At 46.7% G+C, this 20,099-nt stretch overlaps 2 protein-coding genes across 3 annotated transcripts in view; one reads left to right on the top strand and one right to left on the bottom strand.

Annotated features, from left to right (window-relative positions):
• Positions 1 to 3,440: 3,440 nt before the first annotated feature.
• zadh2 (zinc binding alcohol dehydrogenase domain containing 2) lies at positions 3,441 to 7,102 on the bottom strand. The gene is made up of 2 exons (XM_023964708.1): positions 6,544 to 7,102; positions 3,441 to 4,564 (listed from the first exon to the last, which is right to left on the bottom strand). The coding sequence occupies exons 1-2, from the start codon at positions 6,825 to 6,827 to the stop codon at positions 3,637 to 3,639; spliced, it is 1,212 nt and encodes a 403-aa protein (XP_023820476.1). The 5' UTR covers positions 6,828 to 7,102; the 3' UTR covers positions 3,441 to 3,636.
• The window catches only part of tshz1 (teashirt zinc finger homeobox 1), a 33,244-nt gene continuing 19,470 nt past the window's right edge, over positions 6,326 to 20,099 (top strand). Inside the window, exons 1-2 of one of the 2 annotated variants that reach the window (XM_023964707.1) lie at positions 6,326 to 6,434; positions 8,155 to 8,728. In XM_023964707.1, the coding sequence (XP_023820475.1) occupies positions 8,689 to 8,728 (40 nt within the window). In that variant the 5' untranslated portion in view covers positions 6,326 to 6,434; positions 8,155 to 8,688. Of the gene's footprint in view, positions 6,435 to 7,251; positions 7,940 to 8,154; positions 8,729 to 20,099 lie in introns of those variants that run through there. The other variant, XM_023964706.1, reaches the window with a different exon arrangement.

A 20,099-nucleotide genomic window follows, 5' to 3' on the forward strand; every position in this document is an offset into this window, starting at 1 on the left:
AGATAGAAACCATGCCACACCGTGAGGCTGATGTCTTTGTTATGTGGAACTTATTATAGGAAAAAAGGGGGAAATGCAAAAAGTAAAAGAAGATATGAGGTGTCAGAGCACTATAGAAAAATGTCCTGTGCGTCTTTCCATTGATACTTTAAAAAGCAGTCATTTTGAGGTTCTGCCAGACCACTCCCAGGAAAATAGGGGTTTTGACGCATTTTTCTCATAATGGAGGACATATAAAATGAAAATTAATCTTAAAAGTACATTTCTGAGTATTTTTTTATACAAAGTGAATCAGGAGCAGAAGAGAAAATGCAGTTTGTAAAAGATTGTATTTGCCACCTAAAATACGCTGGGTGAGACACAAGCTCCCTGCTCTGCTCCATTCTGATGCCTCCACTTATGGACATTAGATCCATGAAACTGTTTTCCTGGTCTGAGCTGGAATCTGGATCTAGACTGGATGGCCGGTAATGTGAGGCTGTGAGGCCCTGACACCCCAACGGTGCAAGAATCAAGAAGTTCATTTGTTTCCAACTACTTTCTCTCTGCAGAAACTATGTCCTAGAAAACAACACTGTTCTTTTTTATTTAGGCAAAAAACATCATAATCATAATTAAAAGACCACTTTTAATTATTTTAATTATAATTAAAAGAACACTTTAATCCCCTTGATGCCTATTGATGCAAATATGCATCTGCTCCAGAAATCCTTGATTTAGCATCTTCTTGAAAGCAAAATCACAAGTGATTTCTCTTTTCATTGCTGGAAATGATTCAGGGGTTAAAATACCTAAAAAGGAGTGGGTCTTTAAAACTGTTTATTTAGCGTAGTATACTTGAAGGACTACTTTAAAATAGTTAGATAAAAAAATGAGATGAGAAACTTTGATATTTCTGATTAAACTCCGTAAAATGTGTCTTTCTTTCCTGTCAGAAGCTAGCTGCTAGCATCATGGTAAGCTACTTTTAATTTGCTAAACAAGCTAATCTTTTGTTTTCTCTTGAATCCAAACAAACCTTAAAAGCATATAAAGATTGAGTTAATTTGGCAGTTTTTAAGTTTTTTCCCCCATTTGTTTTCCACAAATGAACCTTAGATAATGTTATCCTCAATGATAAAACAGCTTCAGCTAAAATATGATTGTTTCTTATCGGTTCTGCCAGTCTGAGGGGACATTTCAGGAGCTCTGCTCCATCTTTAATGTCTTGTTTATGCTCTGCAGTTTCACGCTGAGATGCCAGTTAGCAGCCAAGGACTGCAACACAATCCAATTAAATAAAGAGTCTAGTCTCTTCAGGTTCCTGTGTTCTCTAATTGGGGCTGTGACTGCTCACTAATCAGCAGAGGTACAGGTAGGCCCCAGAGGACCCGGAGACGGAGCCTCTGCCGTTAATTGAAGAGACGCTAAACGCGGCCTTCTCCTCACCATCCAGCGTGGATGCGCCGCCGCTCGAGCGTCACACAAACATCTGTGTGCTTCATCACTCTGTCGCCTTCCACCAGGCTGGCGTGTAGGAGCTTGCTTTAGCATTTTAACACCTGGACAGGCAGTGGAGCCGCTGGTTTGTGTACAGGTAAACTCTGTGATTCTCAGAGCGTCCACTCCTGCTTTATGGTTGCATTTTGTTTTAGAAAAGACAGCAGAAACGTCGTGAAGCAACTGTTAATGCAGTGAAAAAAATATTTTAAAAGTCTTGAAAGATTTTTTCACTTAAATAACAAAAGACCTTTTATTTATTTGACCACTTAGGTATTTTTTTACAGTTATTTTTTTATGTTTAACCCCTTTATGCCTGAGTTTATTTGCAATTGTCATCAAAATGGTCTTCATTGTTTTTCTGTTCAGGATGATGCTGAATTGAGTGGAGTTCATGAAATAAATACCAGGAGTGTGAAAGCATGTTTGTCTGTTTTTTGTCATGTGACGTTGAATGGGATACAATGGAGAGAATGAAAGCCATCAATTAGAAACAAGTTTCCCATCATAACAGGAAAGGTTTGGGAGCCATCTTCACAGCACACATTCATAATGTGATGAAGAGCAGGATAGTTGAACAAAATACATTTTCAGTCAGCTTTATGGGGAATTTCCAAGCAAAGTGGTCTGAATGTTGTAAAGTAGCCTTCAAACTGCTAAAATGTACATTCAGGTCCACGTCAATAAGACGTTCAAAAATGAGCTTTCTGTGGTAATAATGCCAGAAGAAAACTTTGACTTTTTTTATAATATGATCATTGCTAAAGGCCTTACCAGTTTTAAAAAAGGTTACAGAAATAAGACGGAGCATAAAAAGAGAAAAGTTTTAGGACAAAATGGATTTTTTTTGGACAGAATGCATCTTAATTTGTAAAATATTAAACTGGTTTTCTGCAGCTCACTGCTGTCTTTAAAGGCATTAATGATCATTAAATGTACATGTTTCTTGCAAATACTTTCCTTTTCACTGCTAATCCAACATTTGCCTAATCTTACAGACGTTGTGAGACCTGTAGAACTTTCCGTGTTTCTTTCTTTTGAGAAATGAAGCTGGGCTTATTCCTCGTCACAGTCAGGTGATAACTCCATTCACATATGCTTTTCTTGTCTGAACTCAAACATGGCAGCTGTCAGTATTTGACAGAGACTTGGGGTTTTCTACAGCCTTGCAGTGACTTCCTGCACCGTATGGTGGGGGCAGCAGCTTTGCATGCTGGGGTCACACCTGTAACGTGTTTCACACTGGGTTTTATTTTCAGCAGCCACCTGGATGAGGAAATAACGTGTTCATGGTGCATGGAGAGGATGGTCCTCCCTGCCAGGACGGAACAGGTGTTTGTTTTAGATGACAGTCCGCACGCTAATAAAGAACAACCTGCTTTGACATTGTCCTGTTATAGAGGCATATATGTGCTTTCAAGTTATTCTTTTTTACACAATTACATCCTCACGATTTTCTAGTAATTTTACATTTTTTTCAGAATAAATTATATTGTTTCTTTACAAATCCATGCCAGATATTTTTCTTGAACAGAAAAAAAAGTGTCAACATATTTTTAAAACGATTAAATCATGTTCTGCTTCCTCCTCCCAAGGTAAGGAAAAAATAAGGACGTGTTCTGGTCCTGAGCAGGACGAATTTTTCTTTTTTTTTATATATTATGTGCAGCTTTAGGGTGTGTAAATGAAAAGATTGATTGTGTGAATGTCGTTTCTGTCAGCCACAAACAGGCGATGAAATGCCAAGCACACCTGGAGCTGCAGTCACTTCTGACAGGCTCACACCAACGTAAGGCCCTATTAGAGAAACAATGAAGTCTATCATAAAACATTTATGGTAGATAAAGTGCTTGAGAGTGCTGAAGTCGAGCAGTGTCAGTGAGTCTGAAATCATTTCAGAGGTGGACTCTCACCATTTGGTGCAGATAAGCATGTCTTAAAACAATTAATTCTCAACCAAGTGATGTAAATAGTTGATTTAATATTCAAGAAAATATGAATAAAAACACTTCTACAGAGCAAGTGTTTATTTTACTATGGATTTTATCGTCATTTTTATCAGTCATAACATAAAAATAAAGAGCCACGTGTTAGATCATCGACAATTTTCTTTTAAAGTTTGGTTTGATTGTTTTGGTGCTTTGTCAATCAAATAAATCACAGCTTACTATTATTATTGGGTGGTGTTAGCTCCACCACCACCTTTCCCAGGTTTTTCCCCGCATACATGTAATCCACAGCCCGAAAAACGGACTCCAGGCCTACAAATCTCCCCTCCGTTGTCAAATCCCCACAGTCCACCTCGCACACCAGCTTTCCCTTGGCAAACATCTGCATCATGCTGCTCAGAGCATCCTTGTAGTCGCCGAGAAAGTGGGGGAGGAAGAAGCCCCGAATGCTGGCTGACTTCTGGAGCAGCTTGACCGGCAGCGTTCCTCCTCCGAAAGGTGGGATCCCCGATGGAGTCTGGTACCCCGAGATGAAGCCTATGATGATCAGCCGGCCCTTATTGGCCAGACAGTTGACTGCAAGCTCCAAAACGCTGCCTCCCACGGACTCGTAGACTACGTCTATACCCTTTGGGTACTCTCTCTTCAGTGTCTTGGCCAGATCTTCGGTGACGTAGTTGATTGGTCTGTCACAGCCGATTGATTTCAGGAAGCCCGCCTTCTCATCCGACGAGCAGGTCCCGATGACATGGCAGCCGGCCTGCTTGGCAAACTGGACAGCGAACTGTCCCGTCCCTCCTGCAGCCGCAGTGACCAGGACCGTCTCGCCTTTGGCGAGGTCGCCCAAGCGCTTCAAGGCGATGTAAGCTGTGGCACCACTAACCAGGAGGGTGAGGAACTCCGGCCTCACCGAGGGGACGGGCACACTTTCTTTGGCCGGAACCAATGTGTACTCGGCAAACGCGCCACTTCCGAAGTAGGCAACAGTGTCCCCTACAGTGAAGGCAGAGCTGGCACTGAGGCCGAGGCCGACCACTTCTCCAAGACCTTCAAACCCGGCATCGAATGGAGGCTTCACTGACGGGTCATAGCGGCCAGCCGTGTAATTTATATCAGAGGCATTGATTCCAACGAAGCTGAAAAAGAGAAAAAAGAGGTGAAACGCACAACTAATAATCAACTGTGTTCACTTTGGGCTTCACAAGATCAGACGGGCCAAAGTCCTGACTTGAGCCTCCTGTTCTAAAGCTACGTTCACACCGCCCTCAGCATCGTGCGTTCAAGCAACACTTCCAATGGAACGTTCAAACGAACACGTACTTCAGGCTTCCGCATTCAAAACTCGCTACGCACATTTTTACAGCTGTTTTTGGGCTCGACGTACAAAATGCATGGCCAATGAACGCACGTTGCAAGTTAAACCAGGTCAAACTTTGACCAATCAGGCACTTGGATGTGGTAGGGTTGTAAAGTCACAGAAGTGCCAACAGTTCAAAAATTGATCACGGAGGAGAAATGAATAATTCTGGTTTGTGCCCGGCTGGGATTACATGAGCAAGATTCACCAGATTTTGACCACTTGGACATTTCACATCATAGTCGGTGCGTTCTTGAACGTGCGTCACTTGCCCGGTGTGTCCGTAGCTTCAGACACAGAAGGACCAACAGTAGAGTTTCTTTTGATCTTTTCTCTGGAGAAGAGTCGTCTTGCACTGATGGGACAACGATCAGATCACAAAACACATTGCGTGATGTCAGGGTTGGTTGTTTTCAGAGGTATAAACCTTAGATAGCTGCCTCCTGCCTCAGTGTGGAGGCAGCTGTTTTCATCTTACACTGGAAACAAATCAGTAAGAAAGGAATGCATAAATAAATCATTTACTGTCTTTTAGAGCGGCTCGCACGCTGCGCCTCATTACTGTGCATGTCACATGTGTACTTTGTGCTTTTAGATAATGCTCCTGTGTTTCAGAGATGTGTAATGGTGACACAACAAAACGCCTTGATTCGCCTGCTTTACTTCTGCGGTTCGGTTTCATGGTGTTGGAAAATATTCGGATGCAGGGAAGCTAACATTTTGTTTAAAAGAAAGAAAAGCTCGTTGGAGTTAATTAGCAAACACAAAATGTCCACAAGGGAGGAAAAAGTCACTTAAAAGTTGTTTTTTCTGCAAATATATTTTGCTTCAAATGAAATAAAACTAAACATTAGAAGTCGAGTCAAGAAGATTATAAAGCAGTTTTGTGGCCTGCAGCCGTCCACTTTTTTGGAAACTAGTGACTGAACCATCCTTTAAAGCACTTTTATTCCTCCATAATAAGTCGTCACTAAACTAGACATCTGTGTTACTGTGTCTCTGTCCTACAAATTGAAGTGTATCCCCCACCATCCTATGGTTTGAAGATCTCACCTCCTTTTCTATCAGATTTCCTCAGAAACAAATTGACTGAGGGTCTCAGGCTGCGATAAAAACGTCCACAAACAGATCCCGAAAGCTCCAACATGCTCTCAGCTCATGTCAGGGCGGTGCATGGCTGATGCAGGTCACCGAGAGGTCAAAGGTCCCTGTTCACAAGCTACCGAAGTCCTGATGTGTGACACACTCAGTGTAATAGAAGGCTGCAGGAAATGCTATCATGAATCTGTTTCTTCTTTGAATTTAGTAAAGATTCAAATTCAAATTGGCTTTATTTGCCTGTTGTTGTTTTTTATGAGGCTCAGAAGGAATTCAGAGACATGATGCTGCAGAAGCAGCGCATCTCCTCCATCATCTTCTCCATCCTGATGGCAGTCTGAGCCCCCCACGACACTCTCTCTGCTGATGACGTAGAGAGACAGGAGGACAGAGAGAGAGGGAGAGAGGAGGAGGAGGAGGGGGAGAGATGGATTGATAGACAAATGCAGGGAGGGCGGAACTTGGAATAACAGCGCGGCGTTTACTCCTGCCGTATTTTTGCCATCTTGTGATAATGATGATCGCAGGTGCCGGACGCGGCTGAGAGCGAGGTAAGCGGAGCCTTTCCTACAACTTCTGCTAGATCAGAGTCCGGAGGCGCTAAGTCCGGGTCACCGACCTGCTCGAACGCCGTTTCCCCTCCAGCGCAGAGAAACTTACCGATTCCTGACGAGCAGCTCGGTGTCTGCGGGGGTCGGGACGGCGACGGCGCGCGCACGAACGGCCTCCCGGAAATTGGGACTCAGCTTGTTTACGACCAGCTTTTTCATGCTGCTCGGTATGGAGGATCCTTTGAAATCCATGAAGTGCGCGGAGTAGGACGTGTCGATGATGAGGCGCCTCGGAACCGAGCGAACTCCTGAAAGTGCGTCTGCGCCTCTGCGCCCCCAGCAGACCGCGGACACGGCTCTGCCGCTGCTCCGCGCGCACAGCGGGCTGCACATGGCTCCGAAATGTGCCAAAGTTCACGGGCAAGCGGCTCGGTGGCTGCACCGTTAGCCGCCGCTCGCCGTGGGCTCCTCCGTCTCTGCGCAGCAGGCCGGGCAGAGCTGCACCGACCGAGCGCGGCGCCGGAGCAGCTGAGCGGCTTTGCAGCGTGACTAACGCCGGCTAAAACTGCGCAGGATCGTTTTTTTTTGAGGGGGGTGGGGGGTGAAAAAAAATGCCCCGCTGCAGCTAAATAGGAAGCAGAGACGCGCCCGGGACTTGTCGTTGGAGTCCCTCCCCTTCCCTTCCCGGACACTCACTTCCTAGTAAGGTGAAGCAAATCAATCTTCGCCTCCTAGCACGCCCTCGGCTGCTTCAGCCACCGAACCGTCGAACTGCTTTTATTTCTATCCTATAGATAAATAATAATAAAAAAAATACCTCCACTAATCCTTTACGCACGCGGTGCAACCTTCTTTTTCCTCCTCTGGTATCTGGAGCCACGGGCTACACCTGTAACCGAATTCTGAACCGTTTTCATTCCATCTTTCTGAAGGAATCAAGGCTTCAGAAAAAGAAAAACAGATTGTGGACCCCCAGATCTCCCTTAGCCCCGTGCCATGTCACTGCGTCTGGAGCGGAACGCTCGTGTGTGACTGTGAGTTAGGCAGTATGGTGGTGCGCCACATGTTTGTGTAAGTTTGCTTCCAAGTTCCGAAAGGATCGCCTCCTATTTTTTTGTCGGAGGTTTGGGTTTTTTAAAGGGAAAGAGGGAGAAAGAGGGGGGAAAACAAGACAATTAAAAAGATTGACAGGTAGGCTCCTCTGTCAGGGGTGACGCTTGTGGAGAGGGGAGGAGTAAAAATGTAGCAGGAAAAGCCACTCGATGCGTCTGTCTATCAGTTGAGAGTGTCTGAAACAGCTTGTAGATCCACAGCTTTTCCATGTTTTTCCCGGATCTGTCCCTAGAGTTTTCTTGTCTTGTTTTTTTTCCTCAAAGAGAAACATTTTCCCATCCATGTGGGTCTGATCTGTTCTTAGCGAGGCTCGGATGCTTTTCTCTGAAGTAAAATCTCGCATCAGCTCCAAAAGAAAGGAAGAGATGCGATCAGAATCGTTTTCCTAAAACGTAAGTAAAAGGAGGAGGACACCTCCTAACATAAGTTGTCTTTATTCCTCCTTTACTGGAAAGGAAGAGGGCAGGAGGGGAGGGAAGAAAGTGTCCGCCGGACTGCTGGGGCAGGATCCGGGCTGAGGTGGCGTGGTTGGTGACGGGATTGACATTAACCCGTCTAATGCCTGTCTGTCTGTTTTCTCCTTCCCCCTCTTTTTCCTCTCTTTCAGGTCTCTGGCAGCACAAGAGAAGAAACACAAGGATTTATTTCTCACCAAGAGTTGTGCTCTGCGCTCACGCGGGACTTATTTGTTAGAAATCTTGGTTTTGAAAGATTTTTTTTTTTTGGTGTGCGTAAAAGCGCGCAGCGAAGTGACTCTCGCTTCCACGGAGGACTGGAGATCCGGGGGGATTTTTTTCTCCTCTTCCCAGAGGAAGTGAAGTTAAAAGTGCTTCTTGATCTGTTTGATTTTTCCTTTTTCAACTCTGCAACTATAAAAGATGAAGGAAGATGATCTTTAGTGGACACGAGGGTGAGCTTATTCTCCCAGAAGCAGATCCAGAGATCACATCCGCGGCGAGAGTTTGAACTGAAGAAGACCCGACACTTTCATCTCCCCCCTGCCGATAAAAAGAGAAAAAAAAAATCACCCCCGTCCTGTGTTCTTCTTGCTTTCCCGAATTCGGGATGATTTTTCCAAACTGATAGACCCGATCTGTCTGCGTTTCCTGCATGAGAAGCACCGTGGAACGGGACGGTCACTATGCCGAGGAGAAAGCAGCAAGAGCCGCGGCGATCAGCAGGTATAGCCGGCCCTCCATTGCAGCTTCATTCAACAAAGACTCCTAAGTTATTATTTTACTATTTCAACCCTGCATGCTGCGGTTTATCCAAACTTCACTCACAACCCAATTTGCGTAATTTGACTTTGAGTTGCATTTCCGCTCTTTTGCCAGGAAAGTTCTTTTTAAGAACAGTGAGATAAACTAAATGGCATGTTATGGGGGATAAAAGGGAGTTTTGAGGTTCAAGAGTGAGTAATGATGAATAATTGACTGAAGTGGGAGGGTGGGGGTTGTGATGGAGGGGGGATTGGAAAGATTTTTTTTCCTCTTTTCTCTCTGTTTTATTAGAGGATTGCCATCCTCGGTTTGATGTGTGATTGATCGCCTGTCATGTGGCAGTCTTTGATCTATTCATCCCTGATAAACATCAATAAATCCCTCCATGAAGGCGCAGACACACACGCCTCCTGCTCCAGCCTGGATCCAGGCTGGATCGGGGCAAAAAAATCCAAAGGAAAGCTGTGAAGGAAGGTGGAAATGCATCTGATTACTGAGATGGGCCTCCAGTTAGATCAGATGAAAGCAGAGTGTTTGGGTCGATGACTGGAAAAATCCACCCAAACATTATTATCATTTTTCATTATTTCTTTTAAAATCAGGTTTTCTTTCTGCTCTCAGGGGGAAAACGTTCTCCATCCGAATTCTCCCCACATTCCCAGCTGATTCAGAGTTGAGATCAATATCCATAGCTGGAGAGAAGTGGGATATTTGCAGCGTGACCAGCTGATAGAACCGGGTGTTGGCAGGAAAAAAATATGGGGGGTGTTTGGAGGACAAGGTTGACTTGTAGTGTTTTGGACCTGGACCCCCCCCTTTTCCTCCTCTGGTCTCCCTTCAGCCTTTAAACAAATGTAAATGAATGACAGGGTTTCTACCTCTGTGCTAATGAGGACGAGCCTTTGAAGTTAGGCATTAACAACCAGAGTGAACAAAAGACAGTAGCGGAATTTTAAAGAGATTTTTGAAATATGATGTGCAAAGCGGGTCGAACAGGAGGGCCAGCCGGCGAAGACTTTGAACTCAGCAGGCTTTATCGTTTTCAGCGTGGAGCTGGTGATGATGATGATGAGGAGGAGGAGGGGGAGGAGGAGGATGAGCAGGAGAACATTCAACCGGTGTTGGCTGTGTCTGCTTTAGGCCGCGTTCACAGGATTTCTAGGAAGCAAAAATTCAGGTTTATGCACGGCGTCTAGGAGTTTATCGGGTGTGTTTCTGAGTGGCCCCTGTTATGTTTCTGACATGACATTGCCGTGACCCCCGTACCACACACACCCACCCTAACATCGATCCATCACACGGTCCGCTGAGGGCCGTGAAGTCCGTGGCGTGGAATGGTCAATCACAGTGGGGAAATGGGGTGTTCTCGTTTAGACACACGGATATGAAGCTCCTCCGCTAGGGGCTGGGGGGAACCTGTAGCTCCCTCTGTGGGGGTCCATCTCCACCCTCCGCAGATATTATTTAATGGGTTTTATTTCAGTATCTCAGAGCTGCAGACGTGAAGATTCCTCGTCAGTTGCATGGCCTCCCTTGTGAATTCTGCTCTTGTTTGCTCAGCCATGTTTTTGAAAAACATTTTTTGGTTTCATTTATTATTTATCAGTTATTTTTTTGAATCCTTCTAATAGAAACACTTATAGAAATACTAATAGAAATATTTAGATTCAGGTCTTTAGTGTTTTTTTCATCTTTTAATATAAAATTATAATTTTTTGGTAGTTTTTAAGAGGGAATTCCCACCTAAGCAGCAACCCAAGTGTGAAGCATGGTGGTGTGTGTGTGTTTGCATGCAGATTTGTGACCCCCCCCCCCGCCGCCTCACCTGACTGCTTTCAAAGGTGACCCGCTGCCTTTGATCTGCGGACAGAAGCACCGGAGAAAGACGCTGCTTCTTCTGTCCGACATGCTGGTTAATGATAAGAAGGCGAGAGAGAGTGTGTGTGTGTGTGTGTGTGTGTGTGTGTGTGTGTGTGTGTGGATGGGTGGCTGTGGTGACTGTGGAGGTGGCGGTGGGGGTTAAGGCTGCTTCCCATTGGCTTCATTAGAGAGCGGCCTAATTATCTGTGCCGCTGATGGATTTGTGACAGGCTCTAACGATTAATGCTGACAAATTCAGTAAGGTGTCAAGTCCGCAGCTGCCTTGATGTAATCAAGTTGATATTATACAGTCCCCATAGCCCCCAGTGCAGCTCCAACTCAATTTGCCGGTGCAGGTGACAAATGGACTTTGCTACCTGACTAATCACGTCAGGAGACAATACCTGTTAATGACCTCGGCGAGCCGCCGCTGCCCCCTACCCCAACCACACTTTTTTGGTACAAAAGTCACTGCAGACTTTTTTTAAAAAGGTTGTTGGCGCTCACAGGTTTCACTGGTGGTCCAAACGTTTTTATTCTTCTCAGAAAGTTTCCACTATTTGTTCATCTTATTTATTTTTGCAACCATCATCCATCTTTGTGTTTACAGTAAATCAGTTATTCTCTTTACTGCCCCCCACCCCTCCCTGCATTTTTCTGTGTCCCAAGTGCCCCTTTAGTTGACTGGGAGCCGGAGGAGAATCACAGCGTCGAGGGATTAATGATTTTGCATGTTGGGGGGGGGCGCTCAGATTTCACGCCGACCTTTGTGCTCTCACCTGACGAGGCTGTTATTTGATATTCTCTCCTCAAAATAATCAGCAGGCTGAGATTTATGTAGCGCCCCCCCACCCCGTTGCCCGCCCGCCCTCCCCGTTGACTGGTCTGTCTGCCCCGGCGTCCGGAAAACTCCTGCCTGGAGGTGTGTGTGTGTGTTTCCCACTTTTAGCGTTGCATTCTGAAGAAGAAGAGTTGAGTTTTGAGTTTGAGACCAGAAGTCTGCCGGACGTGTGAGTCAGAAGTTCATGTTTGGGGTGCATGAAAAAAAAACCATGTAGTGTGTTTGTGTACGAGAGGAAGAAGCTGAGCGCCGCGGCCTGCATTGCTCAGCGCTGACCGGTGTTGGTTTTCCTGGAATGAATAACTCAGACGAGCGTAACCATGTTAGTCATTCTCTGCAGCCGGGCCTGCCGTCAGAACCCCCCCTCCTGCAGCGGCAGCAGCAGCCTCGCTCCCGCCAGCTCTCCGCACAACTCCCAGTCAAAAGCAGGAGCATCTGTCGGGGCGTGCATTGATCCTCCAGCGCTGCGTTGGTGACGCCGCCGCCGCCGCCTGCGTGTGGCAGCCGGACTCAGACGGCGCTTCCACTAATTGGAGCGGCGGTGTGGTTAGCAGGTGGCTTCGATCGGCTCGTCCATCGCCACCTTTTACTCCTGTTTCAGCCTCCTAAAGAGGAGGTGATCAATTTTACGTTTGGGATTGCCGCCAGTCAAGAGGTCAAACACGCTCATCCCGCCCAAAACCTCACTTCAATGTTTAACGTCACCAAACACCCGTCTCTGGATAAATAGCCCCATAGCTTCCTGTTTACGTCAAAAAGCAGGAGTTTCACACCCAAGCGCCAGCAGGGCTCTTTCTTTCCCTTTTTTTCGAATCGTTTCTGGACAAAAGGCGCCCCGGGGGCATCGCTGCCAGTGTTTCGCCCTTGCTGCACTTTAAACACACACAGCACAAACACAGACAGACAGACAGACAGCAAGCTCACCTACACCTAATGCTTAAGTGCAGCCAGTATGTCTCTGTGGGAGGTCATAATGGAGGTGGCTTAGCATGATGGGAAATCATATCATTAAAGCTGCCAGATGTGCTTTGCTGCCTGCCTTGCAGCACATAAAAACAGCAGCCAGTCATGGGATCTTAAAAGAAAAAAAAGTCTGAGAAAATCAAGTCTGAAACAGATAGAAAGCAGCCCTCTGGGACGGGGCTGACAAGCCGTCTCACTCCTGACTGCTATCCGCAAAAAAAAGAAAGAAAGAATTCCTCCTCTTACTTTGTTGCAGCAGCAGAAACTTTGGCCCAATCCAGATAGAACGCTGATGAACTGTCGCCGTTATCTGCGCTCTGTGAAGTGCGCTTAATTACTATGTAATATTAGTGTTGTGCTGAGTAATTACATTTTGTTAAGGGTCTGCCGCAGAGATGCAAGGCCTAAGAGATCATTAATGAAAAACTCTAATGTTTTTTTTTTAATCTTTAGCTCATCATTCGAGGGACGAGGAGGATAAGAGGGGAAGCGTTCGGGAGAAGTGGTCATGCAACATTTACGGCGGCGAAATGGATATCTGAAATTTTCTTAAGTACAGTATTCCAGTATTTGCTGAGGGTGAATCGGCTCCCTTGATCAGCTGCGAGCCTCCTCCAGAGGCTACGGGAGAGTCAGCCGGAGCCAAATCTAACATGTTACCGCTATCAATAAAAGATGAGCAATTACAGAATATTTTGTCTAATAAGTATTTGAATTCCTCAGCGCGGGCAAAAGAAGAAGAAGAAGAAGAAAAAGAGGAAGAAGCTGCGGCGTGTAGCTTACCCGCTCATTACATCAGTTAGCAGGGGGAGTGAGAGGCAGCGCTTTGATGCCAACAAACAAACAAGACAAACGAGAGAGCTCAAACCCCGTCCAGGGACCCCTGCTCGCTCCTCATCTCTTCCTCCTCCATCCCTGCCTCTCATCTCGCATCTTTGCGTACTGTTATCGCTCTCTGCTACGCTTTTCTTTAACATTTTTCGCATCTTTGCTTCTCATCCTGATAAACACACGACTAAGCCTGGAAGCTCAAACTGAGGAGAAAAATCCCTCTTTTTTTAAAAGTGAACGTGTTCTGGTGTTGGAACGGGTTCTCCTGGGTAGATGGATGGGACCATCTAAGCTTTTAGAAACAGGCCTTACAGCTGACAGATGAACAGGACGGGACAAATTCTCCCGCAACAGCTGGGACCGCCGCCATTATCCTGACAGGTGTCAATTAAGAATTACTGCTTGACCGGCCAAACGCCCCCACCCTCTCGCTCCCGTCCCTCTATCTGTGCAGATCGCTGGCTCCCCTCCCGCCTCCCCGCCTCCTTGTCCAGCTGTCGGCCTGTGAGGGAAATAACAGTGTCGGTGTTGTCTCAGCCCTGCTGCCCCTCTGGTTCAGGCGTCCGCCGGTCAATAACCGGACGCTCGCAGACGCCAGCTCCTCTGTTCATGAGCAGCAACAGAGTTTCAGGGGCTTTGCTGCCTGGTTGCCAAGTTGATACAGACAGAAAGTTGCAGTGACCAAGAGTCAGAGCGTCCTGGTTGCAGGTGATCAGACCCAAAAAACAGCGAGTTAGGGTTGACCTCTAACCCTTTGTAGTCCAGGCCTTTTTGTTCAGGCTTACAGTTTGCTATATCAGTTTAATTTTGAACCAGATCTTTGAGGCGATGCTTGATCTGCAGCTTTCAGTACCGCTCCAGCTCCATTTTTAGATTTATTTTTTGTTTATATTTGAACCGCTAACTGTTCAAAAACCTCCATTCAGAGTGGAAAAATTTGTCCTTTTTTTGCTGCAAAAATTGAGATCAAACAGTTTTTGTGTTTTAAAACCAAAGATCAAACACATAGAGACAAAATATTAATGTGTGAATCCAGGAAAAAAGCAAAGATGTGGTCAAAACCCATTTTCAGGCCTTTTGGTTTTAAAGACTAAAAATAACATTAAAGTTTCTCCGTTTGACACCTTTTGGTTCGTCCAAAGCGCTGAACATTTTCATTCAGGGACTAAAGGGGGACGCCTCCTTTGGTCCGGCTGGTCTGGAATTTGCAGAATTGGCTTTTCTGCCGTGGCGTCCTTGATGCGGCGCGGTTACTTTAATAATTGCTGTTTTCAGTGTTGATGCAGAATAAACAGGAGCAGCTCCAGTCGCTTCAAAGAGGGAAAAACAGCAACATAAGAGCGAGCTTCCTCGAAATGCGCAGATGGATTTGTTCACTTGGGAGTTACTCTTTTGGATTTTCTCCCTAGAAATCATTTGCCACTGAAAATAAACCGGGGGAGATAATATCAGTGTTATTTCCCTACTCTGGTGTTATTTGCATATCTCTTGTTTTAAATAAGGCAGCCCCTTGCAGTGAAATTCGGTTTGTTTTCCTCGGTCTTCGTCGCCCCTCTTCTTCATCACAGCAAACCCAGCTTCTCTCTCTCTTTCTCCTTTCATTTGGCTCCCTTTCCTCCGGCCTGCCTCGGCTCCGTCTCGCCGTGGCGGTGGACCGCTCTGAGCGGTTATCAAACCTGAGAATATTTTCCATCCCTATGCAAATCACCCCACCGTGCTCTCCCTTATCACTCCTGCTTCGCCGCCCCTGCCACCCCTAACGGTTGCGTATAATCAAAGTAAACGGCGGCTGGAGCTAAAAGGGAAACGCTCTTTGTTGAGATGGATGGAGGGATTAAATATTAACCGGATGCGACTGACTTAAGGCGAGTGTTTTACATAGCTGCTCCCTCCACGGATGATCCGGCGCCTTCTGTGGTTTGGCCGCTCATTTTTCTCCATCGTCTCACTGACCGGGCCTGCAGACCCAAACCAAAGAGGGGTAGTCAGCCCCCCCCCTCCATAACACCCACTCTGATTCTTTTAGCAGGGCAGGTGAGATGGATGATAGCAATTTGAAATTTTGTTTGTGCGTGTGATCATGGAGATTGTTTTCCGTATTACCACGCTGTAACAATCCCAGTGATTAATTGAGGCCAACGTTTGGCTCTGATTGGACGATTCATGGGGAGGGGGGGGGTCCAACCATCTCAGCTCTTGACTTGTGAATGCTGTGTTTATCAGCTGACCTTGGGGTCAGAAAAAGCTGCTGCACATCCCAGGATGCAGCAGGAGCGCCACACTGCCCCTCCTGGGATGAGGCTTCCTTCTTCCTCCCATCCAGCTGTGACTAAAAGTGAAAATCAAACCTCCAAGTAGACTTTGCTCAAACCGGAGATTACCGTATTTTCCACACTATTAGGCCCAACGGATTATAAGTCGCACCATCAAGGAGCACCGAACTATGAAGAGCGTGAAGCGAGACAAGAGTCAGAGATTAGCTGTCAGTCAGACTTTATTAACCGCGTTCACACTAATTCTGAAACTATAAAAATGATATTTTTATTAAGAAAATGAATGTCTCTAAGTGGACGTTATGTAGCAGAAAATACGGTAAACAAAAACAAAATGGCTTTAGTGAAAAAGGTCAGCAGCTGTTGATCTGTGTGGGTTTGCGCTTTACTTTATTTGTTGTTTACACGAGTCCAGCAATATCCTGTGGCTTCCAGAGGCAGCCTGTTAACAAAACTCTCCCCTCCGATTCCACACACACACACACACACACACACAAAGTTGTTATACCGGTGTCGGTGACAGCATTGTGATGGCCCTCTGGCATTTATAAATGTGTTGGCCCTGCAGCGGCGGCAGCAGCCCCCGCCTCTCGCACAAACCCCTCCCTTCATGGGGGCTCATCTGACAGGGTCGAAAGCAGGTCGTGACCCCCAGGTGGCCACAGCGAGGACTGTGCAGGTTTGCAATTCGCTCCATTCTTCTCAGATCTGGCGCCAGACTCTTGGACTTTTTTTAATGTGAAAAAAATTGTTGCTAATAATACAAAAACAACAGAAAGAATTCAGCATTGAATGAAAGAGCTTCCTGAAATCAAATGCAGCTTTCAGCTTTCATGGGCCGGCCGGCCGCCTCGGCCTTCAGTAGACGGGAGATGTTCTCTGGATCCTTCCAACTGTTTCTTTGCTTCCCTCCGTGTCTTTTTGTGTCTGTGGCTCTTTTGCACTCTTTCAGTAAAAGTAGCCCTGGTCCCCATAGCAACACCTACTGAACTCTCACTCATTAGTGTGTGTGTGTGTGTGTGTGTGTGCGCCTGCCGAACGGCCTGATTCCTTTCTCCGGTGATTTTCATACCAGCAGATCTTTCACGTCACTGTGATTATTTTATCACCTGACCCCACGCTGACATGTGCGGAGATCCCCCCCCCCATTAAAACGGGACCTTCTGATCCACGCTGCTCCTCTGGAATTGTGGGAATAGAAAAAAAAATGGAGACTGGATGGGAAACATCCCCAAATCTCCTGTGCAGCTGATAGCAGGTCAGCCATTGAGTCAAAACGAGAAAGAGCGAAGTGGGGAGGGGGAGGTGATAGACGGAACAACGGGGGGAGAGCGAGGAAGAGAAAGAGTCAGGATATGATTAGAGAGAAGGAAAGTATGTAAGCAAGAGGGGGGAAGAAAAGGGAAATATTGCTCTTCTTTATGCTGGCTCACTGGTTGCGTGGGCGGCGAATGGAGCGGAGAGGTCAGTAGGACGCCGTGATAGGCTAATCTGCCAGGAAGGGAGGGTGAGGACAGGCCTCACGGGAGCAGCTCATTGGCTGGATTCATTTGCCCTCTGAAATAAAATCTTATTGTGTCTTTTTTTTAAAATATGGATTTAAAGACTGATAGTGTGGGCGATTGCTCTGAAAAGAGAAAAAGAGTGTGAATATTTATCCATTTGGATTTATACACTATGTCCTCGTGTGTGTGTGTGTGTGTGTGTGTTTGTGTTTGTGTGTGTGTGTGGCATACTTTTCTCACTTCATGGCAGTTCCTGTGGGAGTGTGTGTGAGTGTGTGCACTTTTCCAGCGTTGTGTGTTTGCTCCTCTCAGACACATGGATGACAGATGACCCAGTGGGAGCCACCAACCGTCTTGCCCAACGAGAATCTAGTGCCCCCCCCCCCATACACACCCACTCAAAAACACCTTTCCTATTAAAAAGTGTGCTCTTTGTGGACTTCCTCGGCTTTTTGCCACGAACCCCTTCGATCCTCCTCTGCCGTGCCCCCTTTTTCCTCGGGTTGCAGCTCGACCACGATGGCTGCGTCTCCGCAAGCGCCAACCGGCCACAACCTGGTTGTGTTGGCGTGTGTGTGTGTAGGGGGGGGGGTCACTGGACCGGAGGAAACCTAAATCCTTATAGAAAAAGGTCGTGTGATCGGGGAAGGAAAGAGGGAGGAAGAGAAAAAGAAAGAGGGGGACAGAAACGGAGGGTGGGGTGGGGGGTGAAGTTGATTTCCTTTTTCAGCAGAGCCATATATCACCGGGCCTCCCAGCTGCAGTGTCACAAGCTGACAGAATGACATGTGTCATTTATCAAAGGGGCCAGGCGGGGGCCTTGGGAAACGTGCACCACAAAGCCTGAGAGAGTTCATTCCAACACTCCCTTCCTCCCCCCTCCCTCATCTCTACTCCTTCAGCCCGCCCCTACTGTTCACTCTCCTCCTCATTTTCTCTCCTTTCTGCACCCCCCCCCCCTCTTTTTTTTTACTCACAGTGCCTGGTGCCGGAGAAAAGGTTCCTGCAATGTTTGCTGTCTTCCCAGCTGCTGTGTGTACAGTTGTGTGTTTGTGTTTGCAGGGTCGCCCCGCTGGGTTCTGCACATTCAAGAAGATTCAAAAGAATCCGTTCAGGCGACTGCAAATTCTCCTTATCGTTTTATTTAGCTCCTTATATGATTCATCCACATTTTCAGGCCAGACTGTCATTTATATTCGTGCCGTTCAGCCTCACGTTTAGATCCCTGATACACAAAACTGCTTTGAGTCATTCCTGCTGCTGAGCGGGCAGTTTCCTGGTTGATCAGGCGCCTGTCAGTAGTATTTAACCCTTTAATACTGGAGCTTCAGTCCCAGTGTTTACGGTCTTTCGACTACCGGAACTCTAAAACTGTTTACGTAATTGTTGTAGATCAGCTGATTCTGTCACAGTTCTTTATGCCGGTCGGTATCTGACACTTTACCCTCATAAATGGTGGACACAGGTGCATAGTCGATGTGAAGAGCCACTTTTCTGAATCATGTTCATTGTGTAAACGGTCAAAGAAATGGTATGTCCAAAAGTTACTCTGGCAACATCTCTGGTGTTGAAGATGTGCTGAATGTCACATAGACTGGTCCTGTTTCATAGCATGTTGACCAAGCCGCAGTCTGTGCAGGTCCAGTTGCAGCATGCATGCATGCACCGCTTTATTATCGCTCTTTCCTGTATGTACTCAATTTCCACACTCTATTCATCCATCATCGACTCACCTTTTCCACCCTAACCTTCATCGGGCCTCTTCATCAGCCGCAGTTAGACGGTTCGGGTCACTTCCAGAAGTGATGAACTCCTTTGGTTGCCCTCGTTGTCCTTTGCTGTGTCTGGATAGGACCTTACCTTGGCGCGCCATGTTCACAGGTGATCAAAGTTCAAAGGAAGGAAATGTCTTTGCTTGGGTGAAAATATCATTAACTGTATATGAGAACTGGACTGAGTGACCCCTCCCCCTGGCATGATAAACAGGAAGTACCCACTGGTTCCAAGCAGCCAAATCCCATAGACTTCCATAGAGAAATAAGCAGCCATTACTCAGAATAACCATTCTTGGACTTCCAACAAACGCACTGTGATAGAAATGTTGATTCAGACTCACTGATGACTCTTACCGATGCGTCGGTGTCACCAAAAAATGGCAACTGAATTGAAATAGTTTCATGGGAGCCGAAGGTAAACCATTTTCCATGGGTGGTGTCACACTCACTCAGTCCAGTTCTCATATACGGTTAGTGGGTGAGATCTGGATGTTTACACTATTAGCAAAGAAAACTGGAACTTGCTCTTTTTTTGTAAATGACATCACTCCTTGCTCAGACTCACCTGGACTAAACCAGGCTGCTGGAAGAAGAGCCACAAAACTCAGGGAGGAATTCTCCTTTTAATTATTCAAAACCGAAAACGGGGCAAAGTGAGGTGGAGAGTGAAGGGGGGTGGGAAATGAGACAAAAACAGAGCAGGGGGGTATGTGGGGGTCGCCCTCGTGACGCTGGATAATGTTTCCTTGCTTTGTCTGCGGGGGTTAAAAGAGGTGGTGTATCATTAAGCAGAATATTCAGCGGCAGCGTCACCGAGGGGTGACCTTTCAAACAGGTCATGGATAGTTCACTCTTTAAACACTCCAGCTCACTAAACCCCCCCCCCCCCCCACACACACACACACACACACACTTCTGTGGACTGTAACAGGGGCCGGCCCTAGCCTGAGGGCTTTCCCTTGTACAGTAGCAGCTTTTTTTTTATTTGATCAGAGTTTGGCGGCTTGTTTCCAGATCAGACAGCCGTAACTTGTGGCTGACTGTATGCCGTCACGTCCCGCTGCCATATCGCAGCCTCTGTTGGCCCAGCCTCCATCTCCATCTCTGTATTTGTGTGGCTGGGCGGGGTCGTGGCATTTGTCTTCATCAGCCGCGTTTTTTGCCAGATGTGAGTTGGACAGCCATCACTCAGTTCCTCCAGACCCCACGCACCCCGCCTGGCCTCCATCATCGCGTCCTCCTCTCGCCCCACCTTCAGCTCCCCTCAGGAGGTCAGACAAGCAC

Source organism: Oryzias latipes, chromosome 16 (assembly GCF_002234675.1).
Source record: "Oryzias latipes chromosome 16, ASM223467v1".
In the NCBI taxonomy this organism is placed as follows: Eukaryota; Metazoa; Chordata; class Actinopteri; order Beloniformes; family Adrianichthyidae; genus Oryzias; species Oryzias latipes.

Coding starts and splice junctions, on each gene's coding strand:
- zadh2 (XM_023964708.1), bottom strand. CDS start 6,827: ATGTGCAGCCCGCTGTGCGCGCGGAGCAGCGGCAGAGCCGTGTCCGCG. Junction 4,565..6,543: donor GAGCTGCTCGTCAGGAATCG/GTAAGTTTCTCT, acceptor TCTCTTTTTCAG/CTTCGTTGGAATCAATGCCT.